Below are 22,070 nucleotides of genomic sequence, written 5' to 3'. Positions count from 1 at the left end.
GGTGGTCCTTAAGCTAGATTTTCAGAAGGCCTTTGACACCGTTAGCTGGGCTGCTCTATTTAGTATTATGGAGGCTTGAGGTTTCCCACAAAGATGGATCACCTGGGTCCGTAATTTTCTGACCACGGCAACTTCTCGGGTTATGGTCAACGGGGAGCTTGTCGATCCCATTATTGCCAAAAGAGGGCTGCGGGAGGGAGATTCCATATCTCCGTACCTCGTTGCTGATGTTCTACAAAGACTTTGCTGCTCCCAGTTTGAATCTGTTGATTTAATTCACCCTCTGGGCGCGGATCGCATGTTTCCAGTTCTGCAGTATGCGAATGACACTTTAATTCTCTTCCAAGGAAATATCCAGCAAGCTGCAATTATCAAACAGATTCTAGATGCCTTCTCTGCCTTCTCCGGACTGCAGATTAATTACCACAAAAGCACACTCATCCCTATTTATATTGACATGGACACTACGAATGAGATCGCTGCTTTGTTTGGATGCCCAGTTTCGTCCTTTCCATGCTCATATCTGGGGCTTCCACTTTCTCTTCACAAAATCAAGCATGGTATGCTTCTGCCAGTCATTCACAGAGTTGACACACGACTATCCGGTTGGCTCGCTGCTTTTCTGTCCTGGGGGGGGGGGGTCGCCTCATTTTGATCAACTCAGTACTAGCCAGCATCCCAATCTATTACATGACTTGCTTTCAATGGCCCAAGGAGTCTATTACAAAACTCAAAAGTTTGCTCCGTGCTTTCTTCTGGCAAGGCAAGAACTCTGTCAAGGGTGGTCAATGTTTGGTTGCATGGGATTATGTTTCCATGCTAAAAGACGCTGGGGGATGGGTGTTCGGAACCTCACAGCACACAATCATGCGCTGTTATGCAAGTTCACCGCTAGGGTTTTACAGAGCTCCGATGTCCCCTGCTATCAGTGGTTCGCCCATCAATACTGTTCTACTCGCATTCCACACAGCTCAGCCAACAGAGACACTGCTATTTGGAAGGGTTTCAAGGAATGCATCTCCTCGGTCACAACCTCGACGTTTTGCTCCCTCGGTGAAGGCCAGATGATCTCGTTCTGGCATGACAAGTGGCTAGGGGTTGGCCGTCTTCGTTTCATCTTGCCAGTTCTATACTCCTATGCAAGAGACAATAGTTGTACAGTCGCCTCTCAGTTTGCCATGTTGGGGAACGTAGCAGAAATTCAAAATTTTCCTACGAGTCACCAAGATCTATCTATAGAGAAACTAGCAATGAGAGAGAGGGGAGTGCATCTACATACCCTTGTAGATTGCTAAGCGGAAGTGTTACAAGAACGCGGATGAGGGATTCGTACTCGCGGCGATTCAAATCGCGGAAGATCCGATCTAACGCCGAACGGACGGCGCCTCCGCGTTTAACACATGTACAGCTCGGGGACGTCTCCTCCTTCTTGATCCAGCAAGGTGAGAGGAGAAGTTGAGGGAGAGCTCCGGCAGCACGACGGCGTGGTGGTGGAGCTTGCAGTTCTCCGGCAGGGCTTCGCCAAGCACTACCGAGGAGGAGGTGGAGTTAGAGAGGGGGAGGGCTGCGCCAGGGGCAAGGGTGAAGCTCCCATGCGCCTCCCCACTATATATAGGGGTGGAGGGGGCTGGTTTCTTGCCCTCCAAGTCCATTGGGGCGTTGGCAAAGGTGGGAGGAAAGAAATCCCATCATTTCCTTCCCCACCGATTGTTATCCCTCCTTTTTAGGGATCTTGATCTTATCCCTTCGGGATATGATCTTATTCCTTCTAAGGGGGGATCTTGGTGCGCCTTGACCAGGGATGTGGGGCCTTGCCCCCACTACCCACGTTCATGTGGGTCCCCCCATGCAGGTGGGCCCCACTCTGGAACCTTCTAGAACCTTCCCGGTACAATACCGAAAAATCCCGAACATTTTCTGGTGGCCAAAATAGGACTTCACATATATAAATCTTTACCTCCGGACCATTCTGGAACTCCTCATGACGTCCGGGATCTCATCCGGGACTCCGAACAACATTCGGTAATTGCACACTAATTCCCATAACAACTCTAGCGTCACCGAACCTTAAGTGTGTAGACCCTACGGGTTCACGAATCATGCAGACATGACCGAGATAGCTCTCTAGCCAATAACCAACAGCGGGATCTGGATACCCATGTTGGCTCCCACATGTTCCACGATGATCTCATCGGATGAACCACGATGTCAAGGATACAAGCAATTCCATATACAATTCCCTTTGTCTAGCGGTATAGTACTTGCCCGAGATTCGATCGTCGGTATCCCGATACCTTGTTCAATCTCGTTACCGGCAAGTCTCTTTACTCGTTCCGTAACACATCATCCCGTGATCAACCCCTTGGTCACACTGTGCACATTATGATGATGTCCTACCGAGTGGGCCCAGAGATACCTCTCTGTTACACGGAGTGACAAATCCCAGTCTCGATTCGTGCCAACCCAACAGACACTTTCAGAGATACCCGTAGTGCACCTTTATAGCCACCCAGTTACGTTGTGATGTTTGGTACACCCAAAGCATTCCTACGGTATCCGGGAGTTGCACAATCTCATGGTCTAAGGAAATGATACTTGACATTAGAAAAGCTTTAGCATACGAACTACACGATCTTTGTGCTAGGCTTAGGATTGGGTCTCGTCCATCACATCATTCTCCTAATGATGTGATCCCGTTATCAACGACATCCAATGTCCATGGTCAGGAAACCGTAACCATCTATTGATCAACGAGCTAGTCAACTAGAGGCTTACTAGGGACTTGGTGTTGTCTATGTACCCACACATGTATCTGAGTTTTCTATCAATACAATTATAGCATGGATAATAAACGATTATCATGAACAAGAAAATATAATAATAATAACTAATTTATTATTGCCTCTAGGGCATATTTCCAACATGCCAATGGCGGCTGGGATGTTCATTTGCATCCTAACCTCTCAACAACTACGGTTCAGGAGCTGCATTGTCTCAACTCTCTTCTGCTGGATGTGCTGCCTGCTACGGTGCACCCGGACCTTCGCCGAACCGCCATATGCCACCGAGAGGTCACTACAACGTATATCTATGGGTTGCTGAATTTCAAAGGTATGTCGTGTACGTTCGCACAATGGATCTGGGATCCTATCATCCCTCTCAAAGACCGGATCTTTCTATGGCTCGCTTTTTGGGGGCGGCTCAACACGCGGAACAATATGACAAAGAAGGGATGGTTTTCTATTGCCTCTCATCCTGATTGCGATATCTGCCTGGCCACTGAATCCATCAGTCACATAATTCTACGATGTGCTCCGGCTGATGCAGTTTGGAGCAAGTTGAATGTGGCCAGTCATGCCTCCTGTTCCCCGGGCATTATGGAGTTTGTGCAGCAACTACATTTCTGCTGGCCTGCTGCCAGGAAAGTGCACGTTCTTTTTGCTGCATGTACTGTCACGCTATGGCATGCTAGGAATGACATGGTTTTTCACCTCAACCGTTGGTCACCATCTTACACCAGACAATATGCTGTCCAACTCTTATCACTTTGGATGAATAGGGCTATGCGCACAAGGGACAAGGAGTCTATAGATTTATGGGTGCATCAAATTAGTTCCTAGCATAGCTACTAAACAGATGCCATGTAATATCTTCTAAACACCCCCTATCCCCCACTGTCTTTCTCTTCTCTTCCAAGGCAACTTATGGCCTCTGCACCATGGTGCGTAACATAAGTTTCATGTCCTGTTTTGAAATGCATAAGGTAGAATGATCTACCTTTTATTTCAAAATTAAATACTTGTCGAAAAAATGGATTTATCTAGAACTAAAACACGTATAGATACATCCATTTCTCCTACAAGTATTTTGAGTATTTCTAGTCTAATCCTACCCTCTCCATCCCAAAAGTAGGCATATAAATTTAGTTAAAAAGTTAATAAATTATAAGTTCGACCAAATATATAGACATATCAACAACTACAATTTTGAAGAAATACATTATGAAAATATATATAATGCTGGATACACTAATATCGATTTGGTATATCATATTTAGAAAGTATTGACTTTTGGCTCAATTTATACGCCGCCTATTTGAAAATGGAAGGGAGTATTTATTTTGAATTGAACCAAGGACGCAGGTAAGATTTTACGCTGCCAATTTTTAGGAAACAATGGACGTTCTTATATACTCGCCCAGTCCCCAAATAAGTGTCTTAACTTTGTACTAACTTTATTACTCCCTCCTTTCCGATTTGCAGGGCTCAACTAAAAAATCTCACCAACCAAGGTAGATTATGAGTACTCCCTCCGTTTCAGTTTACAAGTCCTGCACGTATATTTTTTTTGTAATATATGACTTGTATTATGTTGGTCAAATTGACGACCTAAAGGTACGCGCACGCCCTGTAAACTGAGAGAGAGGAAGTATTGAAATAATTTTGATAGTTTACAAAAGTACTCAATTAATACACTCATTTTCATGAAACAATTATTAATTGCAATGCATGCATACATGACCAATAAATAACTAAGAATTTCTACATGCATTGGTGAGTTTTCTTTTAATCCTTGCATGCAGTAATTTAATGCACCTTGATATCTGAGTGTGTGATGTGAAGCAATAGAAATGAGACTTATAAAACGGGAAAACGAAAGTTTTGAGATAAGCCTTATAAACAGGAAAGGAGTTACTCCCTCCGTCTAGGTGAATAAGTCATCCTAGGTTGTGCACCATGACCAAGTAGGAGGGGAAAACGAGAAAACTTAATGTTTATTTGCTAATTAATAGCATTGCATGCAATGAACTAATCATTGCATGTCGTGTTTAGTAGTCTCAAGTCATTAAAAGCATGCACACCCACATCTCTTAGGCTGGTCATAGTGGAGAGTAACTTAGACTAGTAACATACATATGTTACTAGTCTATGTTACTACCTTCATAGTGGGTAGTGTCATAGGTGTGGTAACATAGTTGCCTTCATTTATTACTTTGTAGACTCATTATGCATTGGAAACCGCTATGTGATGGTAACATATTATGTTACTCTATTTGCCTCTCTCATCATTAACTACTTGCCACATCACCAATTTTGCTTATGTGGCATCTATGTTACTACCTATGTTACTCCCACTATGACCAGCCTCATAGTGGGAGTAACATAGGTAGTAACATAGATGCCACATAAGCAAAATTGGTGATGTGGCAAGTAGTTAATGATGAGAGAGGCAAATAGAGTAACATAATATGTTACCATCACATAGCGGTTTCCAATGCATAATGAGTCTACAAGACAATAAATGAACATGTGTATGTTACTACACATATGACACTTCCCACTATAAGGGTAGTAACATAGAGTAGTAACGTATGCATGTTACTACTCTAAGTTACTCCCCACTATGACCATCCTTATTGGTTGATATGTCAAGAAACAAGAAACGAGGTAGAAGTTAATGCACCGTGTCTAAGTGTTTTGAGATTATTTGGTTTCGTAAGATGACTTACACACCTAAATGGGGGAGTAGTATAAAGTTGTATACTAAAATTAAAATATTTATTTTGGGAGGAGGGAGTATAATCAATATATAAGGCCACTTTATCTTCCTCCCGTTTCCACACTTTAACTGGGTGGCGGAAAAGGGTAACACCCGAAGAGAATAAACAGCCGGGAGGGAGCCATATTAATTAATCCATTTCTGTTTTAAATCCGTCCTCCCCTTCCTCGCCCACTTCCACCACCACCACCACCTCGTCTCCCCTCCCTCCCACCACCTCCGCCACCGCCCACCGCCTTGCGCCAGCCCTAGCTCCGATCTCGCCGCCGCCGGGCCCCGGATCCTGCCCCGCGACGAGACGCGCCACGGCCTCCTGGTCCTGGGCACGACGCTCCCTCCTCCCGCTCCACCTTGCGTGTAAGTCCTCCTCCTCCCACCTTCTCGACCACGGCCCGGCGCTCCTGCTCGGCCTCCTAGCATTGGGGAGCGGGACGCCCCGGAGACGGCCGCGGCCTGCTGCTGCGTTCCGGCCCTGGTGCTCGTGCTGTTTGGGGCGCCGGGGCTCCGGTTTGCGGGTGGGCTTCGTGAGGTGATTTGGGCGTGGCGCGCGTGATTTGGCGCGGGATTGCGCGTTTTGTCAAGGCGGCTATCGGGTTTGAATTGGGAATGCGTTCGGTGGGGATCATGGGATTTGACCGCGAGTTGACTTTTGGAAGCAGCTCCCATTTTGACCATGCCCTGTGATTTGATTTGGACAGGGAGATCGCCTCCTCATGCTTTTGTTGTTCTAATCGTCTAGACATGTCATTAACTCGAAATGTTTATTTGGGACCTACATGTCAAACTTGGTTGTCACAACCGAAACAAGTGACAAAGATAAGAAAAAACAGTAGATCTCATAGAATGACATATAAGAAGGTTCAGGACGATTTCGTTGTTGCGTGGCATCTTGCCGTATTCCCTTCGTACATGACACATCTCTTGAGTGATCGCCATTGCTTTGTTTCTTGTAGATGAATGTGGTTCATGGATTAATCTCGTGTAACCTTGCATTGCAGAAAGGTGGCAGCATTGGGGGGATAATTTTGTTCTCACCCTGTGTGGTACGTGGCATGTAGTTTTGGTGTTCTGAAGTATATGCGGAGGGTATAATCCGGATATATTACTATTGATTCTGCAATGGCAAGGAGATGAAAGTATCGTGGGTGTGGCAGCGGGGCAGCAAGGACATGACAGCCATGCCACATCCGCGCCACCGCACTGCCAAGAAGCCCATGTGGATAATTGTGCTACTGTCAATTGTTTGTGTTTCGTTGATCGGGGCTTATGTCTATCCTCCACGGCGCTACTCGACCTGTTACTTCTTTGCTTCAAGTGTTTGTACTCCCTTTAAGGATTGGCTCCCTGCTGTGACCCGGCGGGAGCTGACCGATCAAGAGGTTTTTTCGTCTGTGGTCATCAGAGATTTGCTTGCAATGCCTATGCCCGTGTCCAAGAAGCCAAAGATTGCATTTATGTTCTTGACACCTGGTTCATTGCCCTTCGAGAAATTGTGGGAGAGATTTTTGCAGGTTCTGTGCTGATATTCCTTTTAGACGAATATATAGAGTTTATATTATGTCTGCATGTAGAAACACTTTTCTTAATCTAAAATGAGAAATGGTGTGCCTGAACTTCTGTATACAGGGCCATGAGGGACGATATTCCATCTATATCCATGCATCGCGTGAAAAGCCTGTGCATTCTAGTCCTTTGTTTGTGGGCCGAGAAATTCGCAGTGAAAAGGTACGAAGTTCCACCCCCACTTAGTATGCTTCTTTTCTCCGTTTATCTTAATCCACACGTTTAATCAGGCGATGGAATTCAAATAAGTAAGAAAGATCATTGTAATTTAACACTTTATCACGTTGTTGAGAAAGAAAATCTTGTCATCGTTTGTGTTTTCGCTACATTCTTAATTGATATGCAAAACTAGCAAAACAGTAACAAATATGGATCATACCGCAGTTAGAAATATGTACAAGGGTATAAGGCTGCATTTGGGTAGTAGTACATGGATAAAGGGAGTACTGTACAATGGTGACTGATTGTCTATATATCATTATTGAATGATTATTTAAACCACAATGATGGAATTTAACTTGATTGCTCATACAAAAATGGGTGCCGAGATAACTATATGTTGCTCATATTACAGGATGCCCAAGTCTCATAATCTGACCATAAACCATACTATGTCTCTATATAATAAAAGATTAATGATGTTTCTACTATTGAGACTTTGTCTTGTATGCCTTATGGAATTTGTTTCTACTATTGAGACTTTGTCTCATGTGCCTTATGGAATTTCCGCAAGATTAGAAAATCTTTTCTGTAAATGAAAGATGGTGGTGGTTCATCCACGCCTTCCTTCTCTCCCTTTTTTCACCTTGCTAAAAAATCTTTTAACAAAAAAGAAAAACTAACCAACTCAATGAAACATTGCTAAGCTCGTTTAATAAACAAATTTAACCACTTCCTAGAAAAATAAAATTGAGCTACAAGGGTCGTAAAGAAGCATGACTAGGTGTGGGTGTGAATGTGTGAGGCTGTAGGCCATGCATGATACTGGTTTTGGCTGAACTCAGATGAGCACAAGAATGCAACTGAGATGTAAGGCAGGCTCATTGACATTGGTTTAACATGATCAGTATATATTTTTCGTAGCAAAGCACAAATATTCAGCTAGTCTACCAAAATATAACAGATGTTTTGTGATATTATGGGGAAGATTGGATGATAGAATGCATTGAGATAGAAAATTCCAACATGCATAGAAAAAAATATACCGGTGGAACTCATTACAGTTGACATATTGGTGGAACTCATTACAGTTGACATAGGAATATCTGAATGCAACTGGATTAGTCATGCATGCGAGATGAGCTTTTTGCCTGGCTGTAACTTGCTGTCTTTTGTAGGCAGGCATGTGAAATGAGCTTTTTTGTCTGGCTGCAACTTCCTGTGTTTTATACGGGGTTGGTTATCTTAATTAAGAAGACCATTATACTGCTTTGCAGCAAAAGAACTACTCCCAACTTCTAGAATTTTACAGATATTTGTGATTCCTGTCATTTTTCTGTATACAGCACATCATGTTATTAGTTTAAGCTACATGTTTTTCTTTATAAAACTAAACATTGTAATTTCTTTATAATGCAGGTAGTATGGGGCAGGGTTTCAATGGTTGATGCAGAGAAAAGGCTGTTAGGAAATGCATTGCTAGATATTGATAATCAATTTTTCGTCTTGCTTTCTGACAGGTTTTCAATAATTCTTGCAAAAGGGTTCCTTAGTCAGTTTTCTTCCAGTATGTTAATATCCTTTTCTTTGCATGGCAGCTGTATTCCACTACATACATTTGATTACATCTATAATTATCTGATGGGAACAAATGTTAGCTTCATTGACAGGTAAGAGCAATTTAACTAATATTTGGATACCTGTAAGCAGAGAGAAAACACAAAAGACAGAAATGTAGGGTAGCGTCAAGAGCACATATTGCTATTTAGAAGATATCAACTCATGTATCGATGACAATACCTATACTCCTTTCGTCTAATTTTGCTTATCATCTATTTACATGGAAACGGTTGGGAATATGGCAGATGCTCCACTGTGCATGTTTTATCTCACTATAACTTTTCACTTGTATTTCTTATGTCAAAGGAATGCACACAGCACATACGTCATCGAAAGGATAGTTTAGAATACATTACCTGTAACTTCCTTTTTGAAAGAATATAGCAAGGAGATATGTTTGCTGCCCACTTTGTATGGCAGAGTAAAATATGTCTATGTCTTTAGCCTTCTATTGATTGTTTGTCCATACTATCAGTTTCCTGGATCCTGGTCCTCATGGAAGTGGAAGGTATTCTATAGAAATGTTTCCTGAAATAGAGCACAGGGACTTCAGGAAGGGTGCGCAGGTACATGTTTTGCTTTACTACTACTACCGTGTTTTATAAAATGTACCACAACATGTCTGGTATCACAAAGGAACAAGTCCATTTTACACCCTCAACTCTTCCAGAAGTCCAGAAAACACCTCCAGCCATTCCTTTCTCACCCTCCAACTACTGAAACTGTCCACCTTTCGGTCCTTTCCCCTAGGCTAGATTCATGAGTGGGCCTCGGTATGTTAGCAGCCACATCAGTTGTCTTGGCTTATCTGGCATCCCAACAGGCGACTCTATATAGAGTGGAATCCTAAGTAAAGAAAAAATGATGATGGGGCCGTTTGTATCAATGCCCACATCACTGTCATAGAAACATTTAGTGTCACATCAACCAAAATTATAATGTTTTAGGGAGAGGGGGTTGTTTTGACCAGTTGAGAGGTAAGAGATTGTAACACTTAATGGTTTTATAGCTGAGGGTATTATTGGACTTGCAGAGAAAGTTGGTCTCATGTGCTAGAGTAGTCGTGGTGACCTGGTGGGTTTTGAGTTGAGGGGTTACAACCTTCACCTTCACAAGTGCCGCAAATGGCATGCCGGTAGGTACAGTGGTAACTTAGGGCTTGGATACTAATCTCTTAATAAGTTTACAGATAGCTCGATCAGGATCACATAGCCAGCCTTTCTTTATATAGAGGAATTGGGAAAGAAAAAGCTTAAGCCGAATGTGAGGGAGAAGTTAAGCACTAACAAACTTAAAAAAAAAAACTAAACAGATTGATACTATCCTAACTTGTGTATCAAGGTGACTTGGATATAAAGGCACAGACTGCACCTTATCCTTCCTATTGCAGATATGTAATCACTTGGATTTTTTCATGCTTTGCTGAGTAATTTTGTGCTTCCTGTAGTGGTTTGCTATAACAAGAAGGCATGCTATACTGATTATGGCAGACAACCTCTACTACGGTAAATTCAAGCTATATTGCAAGGTATGTTCCCCTCCTTTGATGCCAGTTATGTCATTGCTTGTTGCATGCATACAGTGATAACTGCTAGCTCTTTTTCTACGAGAACATAAGTAGGTTTTTTAGAATAACATTTGATAATAATGCTAAGGTGTTAGTGTTAGAGTACGTAATAGGCTCATTAGTCTTAGGGTTAATTAGAGATAAGGGTCGTTTGCTTAGGGGTCAAGTAAGCCTTGCTTGGGAGTCAAGTAAACCTCTCTATATAAAGAGAGGAGATGTATCAATCTAATCAAGCAAGAATTAAGAAGGAAATCCCTTCCCTCTTGCCCGACCGTGGGCAAAAAGGCCCCCGGACGGCCCTCTCGCGCCCTCCTTCTAGCAGCGCCATAACAATTTGATATCAGCTAGCTTCGGTTCGATCATGTCTTCACCGCCGGCAAGCCCGTCTCTTCCGCTGTCGGTCACCATGTCGCCTCCGGTGACCACCACGACCGTCACCCCGCTCCTGCCCGCGCCGGGATCCTCCATCGCGCCCGCCCCCGCCGTCCTCACCTGGGAGGAGGTGTCCGGGGTGCTGCGGAACCTAACCCAGACGGTCCAGGATATCCACATGTTCTTGGCCGGGTCCTACGGGCCGCCCCCAGCTGCGCCGCCCATCGCCGCCCCCGTGCCGCCGTGTCTGCCGTGGCAGCCGCCGCACCAGGCGGCCTTCGCCGCGCTCGCCGGGCCGCCGCAGCTGCCATCCATCGCCACCACCGCCCAGCCCTGGCTGCAGCTGCAGACGCCGCTCCTGGCGGCCTCCGCCGCGCCCGGCGCTCCGCCGTAGCAGCCGTTGCCGCTGCCCGGCGCGACACTGCAGCAACCGCTACAGCTGCAGCAGCCACCGCCGGTCAGCTCCGCAGCCCAGTATGGGATGCCCTACGACGGGAGTGCGACGACCTCGTTCCCATCAGCGCCGCCGCCATCCCAGGGCGTCCACATCCAGCAGATCAAGTCCCACCGTCGCCGTCACCGCTTCAGTCTTGGATCGCTACCCGCCACGTGTCGGCGGCGGTGAGGCTGCAGGCTGCTGCACGCGGCCTCCTAGCGCGTCGGCGTGTGCGGGAGATGCGTGGTCTGCAGCTGCCGCTCCTTCAAGTTGCCCTTTGCTGCGCAAAGGACCTCGATCTTGTCCGCTGCGTCGGGGATCTTGGGCATGCGGTTTCCCCCACGGACGGCGGGCATGCTGTTTTCCCCGCGGGCAGCGTCCTCAAAGTCTGCGACATCGGCGGGTGGGGAGGCGCACCCTTCCTCGTCAGTCTCCATCGCAAGCCCTCCACTCTTTCCTGTGCGGTGCAGACGAACAGCAGTCCGGCGGGGAGAAGGCAGGGTGTCACCGACAGGAGCGCACCGCGTAGCACCACTGCTTTCCGCCGCCGGCCGCCGCGAGGGCGCCTCTGCTGGTCGCTCTTGCGACCACTTCCAGGTGGCAATACACATGCACTCCTTTGGTCCAGGTGGTGTCCATGGGATCCAGGTGTACACGTGCACGTCCGACGTGCGGATGGTGTCCACTTTTTGTTAAGGGGTCCAAAATAAAGCGTCCCAGTCCATTTCAGGTTGAGAATAATAAAAGAAGCCGAGATGTAAAAGGCTTGTTTTTAGGTGTTAGGTTTGTGTTGCGTCGAGTCATGGTTATAAGTTGGTTAGGCTGCAGCTTGAGGACAAGCTGCATGTCTAGGTGGGGTGTAGTGCTAGAGTACGTAATAGGCTCATTAGTCTTAGGGTTAATTAGAGATAAGGGTCGTTTGCTTAGGGGTCAAGTAAGCCTTGCTTGAGAGTCAAGTAAACCTCTCTATATAAAGAGAGGAGATGTATCAATCTAATCAAGCAAGAATTAAGAAGGAAATCCCTTCCCTCTTGCCCGGCCATGGGCAAAAAGGCCCCCCGCCAGTCTTCTCGCGCCCTCCTTCTAGCAGCGCCATAACAGTTAGTTTGGGTCTAAACCTCAAGTTGTATAACTGAAAATGATCTGAAATTCGGAGAAGGCTTCTGCCACAGTACCTTATTTCGATTGCTTCATAGAAAAAACCACATGGAATCATGGGGAATAGTGCTTCAAACGAATGCTCACAGACCTTCAGATAGGTGCCTCCTATTTCAGCAGAGTGTGGCACTGTATAAAATCAGGCTCAAATAGCCATATCACATGCTGACAGGTGCCTTCTATTTCAGGCTATAAAATCAGGCTCAAATAGCCACATCACATGGTGCCATGATTGTTCTCATGCTGTTTTCAGAACCTATGCTTTGTGTTTCACCTTGCGACTGTTCTTTAAAAGTTGGTTTTAGATAAGCAATGTTTTTGCTTGTGTTTTGCAGCCAACAGTGGGACGGAACTGTATCGCCGATGAGCACTATTTGCCAACCTTGTTCAAAGTTAGTAATAAATCTTTTGAACCGATATCTAGCTTTCCGTTCTCCATTTGCTTTTATTATTTACTTCCACATTAATGTGCAGATAGTAGATCCTGGCGGGATTTCTAATTATTCAGTGACACATGTTGACTGGTCTGAGGGGAAATGGCATCCGAGGTCCTATAGAGCTGCTGATATTACCTATGAACTCTTAAGAAACATAACGGTATATGCTTTTATCTTGCAAAATGGGAAACACAATTTTGCCAATTAACATGATTTGTATGTTATACACTGACTCAACTACTTAAATGTTCTGCAGTATTTCAATGAGATTGTGCACATTGCAAGTGATGAGACTGTAAGCATAACAATTCCTCCTTATCGCCCAATCACAATATATGATTTTTCTAGGACTTGGTGATCATTAGTTGATTGTTGTGATCTAGTACTTGGTACTTGCCTGTGAATGCCTGAAGATATTTTTCGTTTTGAATTGTTGCATTCATGTACTAGGAATCTAACTAAAACATACCTTGCATGTGATTACTATTTATGGATGTATTTTTTTCCGAAAGGAGGGGAAACCCCCGGCCTCTGCATCGGTTGATGCAAGCAGCCATCTATTGTTGCATAGTTTCAGCATGCATACAAGTCATACAAGAGTACAAAAGACTAGCACAACCAGTTGGTAATAAGACATTTCCCTTATGCCTCACTAATCCTATTACCAGACCGCCATCCAATGGACATTAAGATATTGTGTTCGTGTCATCAGCAGTCATTCTGAAGAATTCCATTCAAATAATTCAGCAAAATTTCTAGATGCAAATAGTCGTGTTGTAGCATTGACATGAATGATTTGACATATTTCTTTATCTATATTGCAGAGAACTGTGACATCGACCCCATGTATATTGAACGGAAGAAAGAGACCGTGCTTCCTTTTTGCAAGAAAATTTTACCCAGATGCTGTCAACAATCTACTGAAGCTATTTCCCAGTTACACATCTGCTTGAATTCTACACGATTCTTTGCCATTGGCCTAGGATTCCCCTAGGATTTTTTCTTTTATGTAAATTTTGCAATTGATACCTAGCTTCTTAACAGAGATCCAGGGCCAGAGACATGTCGTTGCTACAACAATAGCGACGCCCTGTCATTCTGGGACCCTAGGTAGGGCTGATGTGATATCTATTTAGTATATGGACACTGCCCTCATTGTAATCCATTGTGCCTTGTGCATGTTTCTGTTAGCTGTCCATTTTACCTTTTCCTCTCATTCTTGTATTTCTAGCTTTCCCTTTTTAGTTTCCTAGCTCCCATCTCTTGAGGAACAGGGTTTTTGTCACGTTCGGCCCATTCTTTTTGGACACATATTATGAAATGAGAGCAGCCTTATAGTCTAGCTTGCTCAGTTTTGCCGACATGTTTATATTTCTGACCTATTTTTACTCTGCTGGGGAAATATTTAATGTAGTTAGTATACAAAATGAAGTTGTACTTGTCATGTTTGTTTGAAATGTGGATATTGCAAAGGTCAGCAGTGTAACATCATCTTAACCCAACAGAAGAATTCAATTTGTACTGGTTGCTCTACTGAGAATGGGAGTACCCATCTATATTGACTGAGATCATAAACAGGGCCGGGCAATTCAGAGCAAAGTTAAATTGCCTTGTTTTGGAGGAGCATCCAGTGTTACAAGGTCAGTGAAAGGGTCACCAAACGGATTGTAAGTTCCGGCCGGATGCACACAATACTGAGGCTGCTGCTGGAAATACTGGTGCTGATGCTGCTGAGACTGGAAATACTGCTGCTGCTGCTGCAGCTGGGGCTGGTAGTAGCATTGCTGCTGATGTTGTTGAGCCTGGAAGTATTGCTGCTGCTGGGTCACCATTGCCAGCTGGACGTTGGAAGGCGGCGCAAAGCTGTTGGATATGGCGAAAAGGTCGTTCGTTTCGAAGGGGTTGTTGGCTTGTCCAAGGCTGCCATTGTAGGTCACGCGGGTGATCTGCTGCCTCCTCGCACTGTCTTCGTATAGGCTGTCGAGTAGCATTATGTCAAAGCCCCCAGCCTGTTAATCAGATGGAAAATGTGCAAGTGATTCTGATCAGTTTGAATTTTACTGAGTTCTAACAGAAACTAGCTAACTAGCAACGGTATTATGCTGACCAATTTGGTCTCCATTGGTTGGCTGGTGAAGCGGCTTGGAGCAGCGACGAGGGCCAGCTCCCATCCAGATGTGCTGCCAGAAAACAAGTTTTGACAAGTTGATGCTTTGCTTCCATCTCCTACATGCAGAGACCAAAAAGAATATCTGATGATGCCTTCTCGAAGAACATTTGGGAGCAACAATGCAGGTAAGTTAATTGGACATTAGATGATCAATGTTTCGGCAACCATGCTTGTAAATTATGATGCTATTTTAGAGAGTTTGACAGGAGAGGGATATGTGGCGATCTTCTTCTGTACCTGGTCCCACAATAGCGAGTGCAAGCGCGTTGTGTTCATCAAGATCCACGACAAAGGGATTCACCTCCTCATCCAGGTTCTGCATAAAGCATGCAAGCAGGAAAGGACAGTAGTGAGATTCAGAGGAGATGAACAGAAATGGGCTGGAAAAAAGCTTATGGAGAGAAATACGAGTAAATCTCCAGTGGTTTCCATTGCCAGCAGTTGTCGTTCAGGCTCAGGCGTAGGGTCAGGCACCGGTTCTTGTTCAAGCTTTGTAGGTTCTTCTTTCTCCTCTTCGGCCGGCTTTTCGGGTTCTGTTGGAGCTTCCTGGCTGTATGTTAGTAGCTTCCTCTCACTGTCCTGTTTTGGCAACAGGAAGAGTTACCAAACAGAGTGTTACAACAGAACTGCTGTGCCACTTGCGCTTATTTGTAGAACAGGACTGCACTCACCAGTCTCCTGATTGTGGGACGTGCCGCTTCTCTGATGTACTCCTCCATGGCTGCAAGAAATGATGGGGGTGGCTGTAGAACATTACGCGATGAAAAGCACATTAGAACACCATGCTCATGAGATGAAGAAGTTAGTCATTTAGCCTTCCATCGTTGAAGATCAAGGTGAAGGGATGTGCAGCAGGATGATGAGGAACCAACCTGTCTGAGAGTAGGAAACTGGAATGTCCTGGCAAGCTCAAGATCCTTGCAGAATTCGTAAAAATCAGCAAGGTTTTCTGCCTGCGGATTAGACAAAAAAATTCTAAGCTAGAATTCAAAGCAATAACAGAAGACAAATTTGGCATAAAGAAGATGACAGACCTGCATGCTAGCTCTTTTATAGATTGCAAGAGCCTTGATAGCATCATACCTCGGCATGTCAAAGAACTGGATCATACCAATGAGATCCGGAAATCTATGGTTATACTTCATCAGAGATATTAACAAATACAATGTCATGAAAAATCACTTTACCATATCAACAAGGTTGATGATTCCATCATTGATTGCGCAATATATTTTAAAGCTCTCCTCCAAAGCCTGTCGCATGCATGCAACACACCGCCATAAGATATCTTAGATCAAATGATATATTGTAAAATGGAAACGACAACCTTTGTAGTTAAAAAAAAGACTTGTGGTTTACCAAGGCTAATGCATATTGAATAAGGTCATTTGAGCATGCTAAACCTTCAGGCTGCAAAGGTGAAAACATGAATTCAGCTAGTAAACAGTTCTCAGAGCCAGTAACGTAACAGGGCAGTGATCAGACCTGGCAGCCCATAAGCCGGAAGAGCAGCTGCTGCAATGAAGGCAAATGCTCCATAAGATCAAGGCAGGGCAGCGTCCTGGTTCTACTATGTGCCTGCATTTCTCAGGATCACAACCTTTCCATCCGCACAAGGCAAATAAACAAAATTTCGCCGCCATGATTGCGTAAAAGACATAGTCCCTACCATGGCAGAATGCTGGGGAGATCTCATCGGACGCTCGGTTTCGATGTCGTATTTTAGATTCCTAAAGCACTCAAGCCGTTCCTCCAGAAAGAGCGCGTAGGTGCGAACCCACGCGGAGCAATCCCAAGCTGCCAAGATCAAGAACAAGGTGAATCAGTTGAGGCGCCATTTCTATCGATCAAGAATCGGGAAATGCAAATGCCATTGCCTTCGGGTGTCTTGCCTCCTTGATGCAAGGATGTTGCATATCCTTTTCCCTGTTCTTGGGAGGAAAAGGAGGCATTGCAAGGGACCAACCTAATGGGCTCGAGTCATCCTTGAAACGCGCCATGTGCAAAAGGTTTCTTTTGTGGGAGTGGGCCAGGAACTCCTCCTTGAAAGTAGGATCGCCTTCTCGCATAAGCCTGTGTATCACTATCAACGTCTTTAAGGCAACCTACAATAAGATGGCATGAACAATGCAGTAGTTAATGTGCTGAAAAGGGTAGAAACATGGTTTTCTAACCTAGAACATGAGTGGAGGATGAGAAAATTGATACTCCTGTGTCCCATAATATAAGAGTGTTTATGGAACCCATGGAGTAGGAGGCAAGGAGGAAGGACACCCACGGTCCAATTCTTTGTCTTGGACAGCCTTCTCGACAAGGCGTATATGCAGTAGGCGACATCGGCGCGAGGGCGGGTCACCGAGGTTGCCAAGAATATTTCTGCAACAATGCGAGACGACGAAATCACAAGCTTACGAGATGAATCTGACGAGCCATGCAAAAGAAGAAACGAAAAAAAAGAGAAGAGAAATCGTCCCTATAATTTGCTAGGCCATGAAAGAGCGGATAGGTTGCTCACTTCTGACGTGGCGCTCCTTGGGAGGGCATTCCACGTGGTTGGTCGCCTTGACAATGGCAATATCCAAATCCTGTCAAACCCACCCAACCCCCAAGCAAAGCTAGATTGTAATTTTGCGTTGCGTTCGCTGGCGATTGATTGAGAATGGAGAAATTGACCGCACAATGAATCGCCCATGCATGCATGCGTAATGCATTGGTGGCAGTGACTGACCTTGAAGTCGCTGTGGACCTTGGCGAGGCCGACCCTGGTGGAGTCCTTGAGGGCGCCGTAGGCCTTGCGCCACGACCCCATCAGGCTCCCCCACCCCACGATCACCCCCGCGCCGTGGCTCCCTCCCTCGCTCGCTGCCTCCCTCCCTCGCTCGCTGCCTCCCTCTGCTCAACCGGCGGGTGGGGGTGGGGGAATGGCCCCCCTCCAGGGCTGGCTCTCGTTGACCCCTCGCGCTAATTTTGGCAAAGCTAGCTAGCTCCATCGGTGCCGGTGCGGGCGATGCAGCTGGCGTCCGTTCGCCCCTACGCCTAAGCGGGAACGAATAATTTGAGCACGATGAGAGAGAGAGAGAAAGAATCATGGGTGGTGACGTGGTGTTCGTATGTGTCCGATTACCGCGGAGCTCTGTCCAGAAACGCATGGAAGGACCAAGAAGAAGAAGAACCGCCCGCAACCGTGTCAAGCCCAATTCTGAAAATCCCCTGTTTCAGCGTGCCTGCTACTTCTACAGCCGTTCATCGCTCATCGTAGGGCCACCAAGTAAGGATAACGGTTCGCTGGAATGGAGCGCTCTCCTTCGTCGATCGTCCATCCAACGGCTGAGATGACGCGGGAAAAGCTATTCATCGCCCGACAACGCCATGTGCGCTTTGCTTTCTTCTTTTTTGCTTTCTAGTTCTGTAATGGCTATAAAAGCCAGCCTTCTCTTCCATTCGAGGCATGTACAAGAATTATTGGGTGTAAACCCTAGCCGCCGGTGGCGTGCTATCTACTTTCCCTTGCTAATGCAATGAAAATTCTAGCTCAAATTCCCCAAATTCTTGTCTGAAATTCGCTAGTTCTAGTTAAAATTCAGTAGATCGGGGCTCGGGTCCTGACAATTGGTATCAGAGGCCAGTCTTTCCTCGGCGGCGGGGTTGATTGGAGCGCTGTAGAGGTTGGCTTCGGCTGTCAAATCCCTCTTCAAGCTCTGATCTGGCGGCGGAGGCAGTTAGTGGCAGCGTTCAGGTGCAGTCAGAGAGGCAGTCTGGTTGCCCGAGAGTAATTCTCTGGTGGTAAAATTCCAGCTCTTGTGATCTGACCGTGTGCCATCGGAGGCGGGCGCAGGCGGCGGCGACGGCGACGGTGACAAGCAATCCCACCCTCCCAACCCTTTATGGTGGTGATAGCTGGCAGCGAAATCATGACGGGCCATGCTGATTCAGGGTCCACCGCGGAATTGCAGCTCGACTCCCTCGAGTTGGACATCAAGACACTGCAGCGGGACCGAGAGGAGGATCGCAAGGAATTCCAGCAGTTTCAAGCGACGGTTAACAGAAATTTTGCTACGATGCAGAAGAACTTTGATAAGATCCAAGATAACTTCAGTCGCTTACTGTTAGATCCTGAATCAGCTCAAGAAGAGGGTGTAGAAGGGCAAGGCAGTGTACAAACGAAGGATAACCAGATCAACTCACCACGAGTGGCTCCTGGTCGGCCTAAACAACTGCAAGCACCTACTCCTCCTTCTGTTGCCATGCCTGAAAAAGGAGCACCCTTGCCGATTGGTACTGCTGTTCTGCGTGATCAGACGGGTAAGGAACTGAACATGGATGGAACTCCTAAAATTCCTTACAGACACCCACACTATGGGCAAAACAAGGAAAAAGAACACCTTCAGACAGCATAGAGAGATGTAATTCAGTTAGAAGAAATGCAAGAAGATGAGGGGGCTGAGAATTATTACAGAAGAAGGAATATTCTTACTGTCAAGCCTGCTAAGTTGAACATCTCTGAATTTGAAGGGCAAGACCCTGAATCATGGATTCAGAATCTGGAGCAATATTTTGCTGCTGCAAGAACTCCAATTGAGCATAGAACAGAGCTGGCTATTTCTTATCTTAAAGGCCCTGCTATTCAGTGGTGGAGGGGTACTGGCTATGCACCATCTAATGTGCCATGGCATAAGTTTTGTTCTTACCTATCAGATAGGTTTTCTGTGGAGTCAACTTGTGATGTGGTCAGTAACTTTCATGCTGCACATCAAGCAACAACAGTAGCTGCTTATGTGGAACAATTTGAGCAGCTAGTGAATGGAATGAGAAGAGAAAAACCTGCTATACCTGATGATTATTATGTCTCCAGTTTTGTGTCAGGCCTCAATCCATATATTAGAAGCTTAGTGGAGTGTTTTAAACCAAAGGATCTTCAAACTGCTGTGTGGTATGCCAGAAGAATGGAGAAATCTCAGCCTCTTTCTCAATCAGTGCAAAATAAGCAGTATGTGCCTCAACCAAGAAGACAGGTCATGTTTGAACAGCCCAAACCACTGGTTGCTAATACAACTCCAAACAGAAATGTGATCATACAACAGGCTAAGCAGAATCAAGTGTGTTATAAGTGTAGAGAGCCTTGGGTGCCAGGTCACAGGCAAGTGTGCAAAATGAGCCAGAGAGCACAAGTTCAGGCTCTACAGGCCCAAGAGGAAGGAAATCCTGAAACAATTTATGTGGCAGACTATGATGACACTGAGCTGGAAAATATAGAGCAGTTAACTGATGACACTGTGTTGAAAGTATCCATGCATGCAGCCATGGGAATTGGAGCTGCTAAAAATACTTTCATATTAACAGTTAAACTGGGAAATACTCTGGCAACAGCACTAGTAGATAGTGGAAGTACTACTACTTTCATATCTCCTCAAATGGCTAGTAAACTGAATGTCACTCCCAGTCCCACACCAAAAACTAAAGTGGTGGTTGCTAGTGGAGGCATTCTCTGGAGTGAGTTTCAGGCCAAGAACTGTCAGTATGAAATACAGGGCCATGCCTTCACTGACAGTTTCAGAGTGTTGGAACTAAAAGGATATGACATTATCTTAGGAGTGGATTGGTTGAGGAAATATAGCCCCATTCAAATGGATTTTATTAAGATGGAAATGAAGATATCCAGTCTTGCAGGCCAATTTATAACATTTGTGGATGAAACAATGCCTCCCACTCCTATCACTGAAGTAGCTGACAACACAGAAAAACTAGTAGAGCAAGTTGTGTGTGGTTTCTTCTTATTCACTACCGCAGGCCCCCACATGGTAGCAGTTGCTCAGGAAATTCCTGCTACATTAAAACCACTGCTAGACCAGTATGAGCAACTGTTTCAGGAGCCTACTGAACTTCCACCTAGTAGGCCTTGTGATCACAGGATTCCTCTGGTGGATGGAGCAAAGGTAGTAAACCAAAGGCCCTATAGAATTCCTTAGCACCAAAAAGAAATTCTAGGGAAAATCATACTAGAATTACTCAAAAATGGAATTACCAGACCCAGTACCAGTCCCTTTTCTTCTCCTGTTTTGTTGGTCAAGAAAAAGGATGGGTCATGGAGGCTCTGTACTGATTACAGAAAATTAAATGCTATTACCATAAAGAACAAGTATCCAATCCCTGTTATTGAGTATCTGTTGGACCAGCTGAAAGGGGCTAAAGTGTTCTCCAAAATTGATGTGAGAAATGGCTACCACCAGATCAGAATGGCTGAGGAGGACATTCCAAAAACTGCATTTGTTACTCACATGGGCCTGTTTGAATATTTAGTAATGTCCTTTGGACTTACTAATGGACCTCCTTCATTTCAGGCTTTGATGAACCTTTTATTTGGTCTCCTTAAGTTTGTGGTAGTATTTTTTGATGATATATTGGTATTCAGTTTTTCCATGGAACAGCACATAGATCATCTAAAGCAAGTATTTGACATACTGCAAGCAAATAAGTTGTATGCCAAGCTGGAAAAATGTTCCTTTGGTCAGACAGAAATTGAATATCTGGGCCATGTCATTAATGCTGAGGGAGTCTCTACTGATCCTGCTAAGATTGAGGCTATTAAAGCATGGCCTGCTCCTACTACAGTAACAGAACTGAGAAGTTTCCTTGGGTTAAGTGGATATTACAGGAGATTTATCCAAGGCTATGGGATAATTTGCAGGCCCCTCTTTGATTGCTTGAAGAAAGATGCATTTTCTTGGGCACAAGAGCAACAGAATGTATTTGAAACACTAAAGCATAAACTCACTCACACTCCTGTCTTAGCCCTGCCAGATTTCAAGAAACCATTTGTTTTAGAGGCTGATGCTTGTGGATATGGGTTAGGAGCTGTATTAATGCAAGAGGGCAAACCACTTGCTTATTTTAGTAAGAGTATAGGCCCTAAAGCTGCTGCATTAAGTACCTATGATAAAGAAGCTCTAGCTATCATTGAAGCTGTTAAGAAATGGAGACATTACTTCTCTGCTACTTCCTTAATTATCAGAACAGATCAAGAGAGTTTGA

At 45.1% G+C, this 22,070-nt stretch overlaps 2 protein-coding genes across 3 annotated transcripts; one reads left to right on the top strand and one right to left on the bottom strand.

Moving 5' to 3' along the window:
- Nucleotides 1–5,691: 5,691 nt before the first annotated feature.
- LOC123136609 (glycosyltransferase BC10) lies at nucleotides 5,692–14,213 on the top strand. Of its 2 annotated transcripts, XM_044556033.1 has the most exons (11): nucleotides 5,692–5,916; nucleotides 6,558–7,070; nucleotides 7,186–7,284; nucleotides 8,701–8,801; nucleotides 8,880–8,951; nucleotides 9,377–9,467; nucleotides 10,349–10,429; nucleotides 12,770–12,826; nucleotides 12,909–13,031; nucleotides 13,128–13,166; nucleotides 13,696–14,213. In XM_044556033.1, exons 2-11 carry the CDS (start codon nucleotides 6,690–6,692, stop codon nucleotides 13,822–13,824), a joined length of 1,173 nt encoding a protein of 390 aa, XP_044411968.1. In that variant the 5' UTR covers nucleotides 5,692–5,916; nucleotides 6,558–6,689; the 3' UTR covers nucleotides 13,825–14,213. The 2 variants fall into 2 exon arrangements, with proteins under 2 accessions (XP_044411968.1, XP_044411967.1); XM_044556032.1 differs by having other exon boundaries at nucleotides 8,701–8,951.
- Nucleotides 14,214–14,369: 156 nt separating this feature from the next.
- Nucleotides 14,370–17,908, bottom strand: LOC123136608 (putative clathrin assembly protein At5g57200). Its single transcript, XM_044556031.1, has 15 exons — nucleotides 17,770–17,908; nucleotides 17,557–17,626; nucleotides 17,320–17,417; nucleotides 17,008–17,146; nucleotides 16,711–16,838; nucleotides 16,527–16,619; nucleotides 16,401–16,451; nucleotides 16,229–16,294; nucleotides 16,076–16,141; nucleotides 15,914–15,994; nucleotides 15,713–15,784; nucleotides 15,450–15,620; nucleotides 15,279–15,357; nucleotides 14,979–15,097; nucleotides 14,370–14,880 (listed from the first exon to the last, which is right to left on the bottom strand). The coding sequence occupies exons 1-15, from the start codon at nucleotides 17,848–17,850 to the stop codon at nucleotides 14,461–14,463; spliced, it is 1,734 nt and encodes a 577-aa protein (XP_044411966.1). The 5' UTR covers nucleotides 17,851–17,908; the 3' UTR covers nucleotides 14,370–14,460.
- Nucleotides 17,909–22,070: the final 4,162 nt, after the last annotated feature.

Source organism: Triticum aestivum, chromosome 6B (assembly GCF_018294505.1).
Source record: "Triticum aestivum cultivar Chinese Spring chromosome 6B, IWGSC CS RefSeq v2.1, whole genome shotgun sequence".
NCBI classification, from domain to species: domain Eukaryota; kingdom Viridiplantae; phylum Streptophyta; class Magnoliopsida; order Poales; family Poaceae; genus Triticum; species Triticum aestivum.
This window is presented reverse-complemented; position numbering and strand designations above follow the sequence as displayed.

Excerpts from the sequence above, each read along its gene's own strand:
- LOC123136608 (XM_044556031.1), bottom strand. The coding sequence starts at position 17,850 with ATGGGGTCGTGGCGCAAGGCCTACGGCGCCCTCAAGGACTCCACCAGG. Across the intron at positions 17,627-17,769 it reads AGGTCCACAGCGACTTCAAG|GATTTGGATATTGCCATTGT; the intron begins GTCAGTCACTGC and ends TGGGTTTGACAG. Across the intron at positions 16,295-16,400 it reads TTCAATATGCATTAGCCTTG|GCTTTGGAGGAGAGCTTTAA; the intron begins GTAAACCACAAG and ends TGCATGCGACAG.
- LOC123136609 (XM_044556032.1), top strand. The coding sequence starts at position 6,690 with ATGAAAGTATCGTGGGTGTGGCAGCGGGGCAGCAAGGACATGACAGCC. Across the intron at positions 7,285-8,700 it reads GAGAAATTCGCAGTGAAAAG|GTAGTATGGGGCAGGGTTTC; the intron begins GTACGAAGTTCC and ends TTTATAATGCAG. Across the intron at positions 12,827-12,908 it reads ATTTGCCAACCTTGTTCAAA|ATAGTAGATCCTGGCGGGAT; the intron begins GTTAGTAATAAA and ends ATTAATGTGCAG.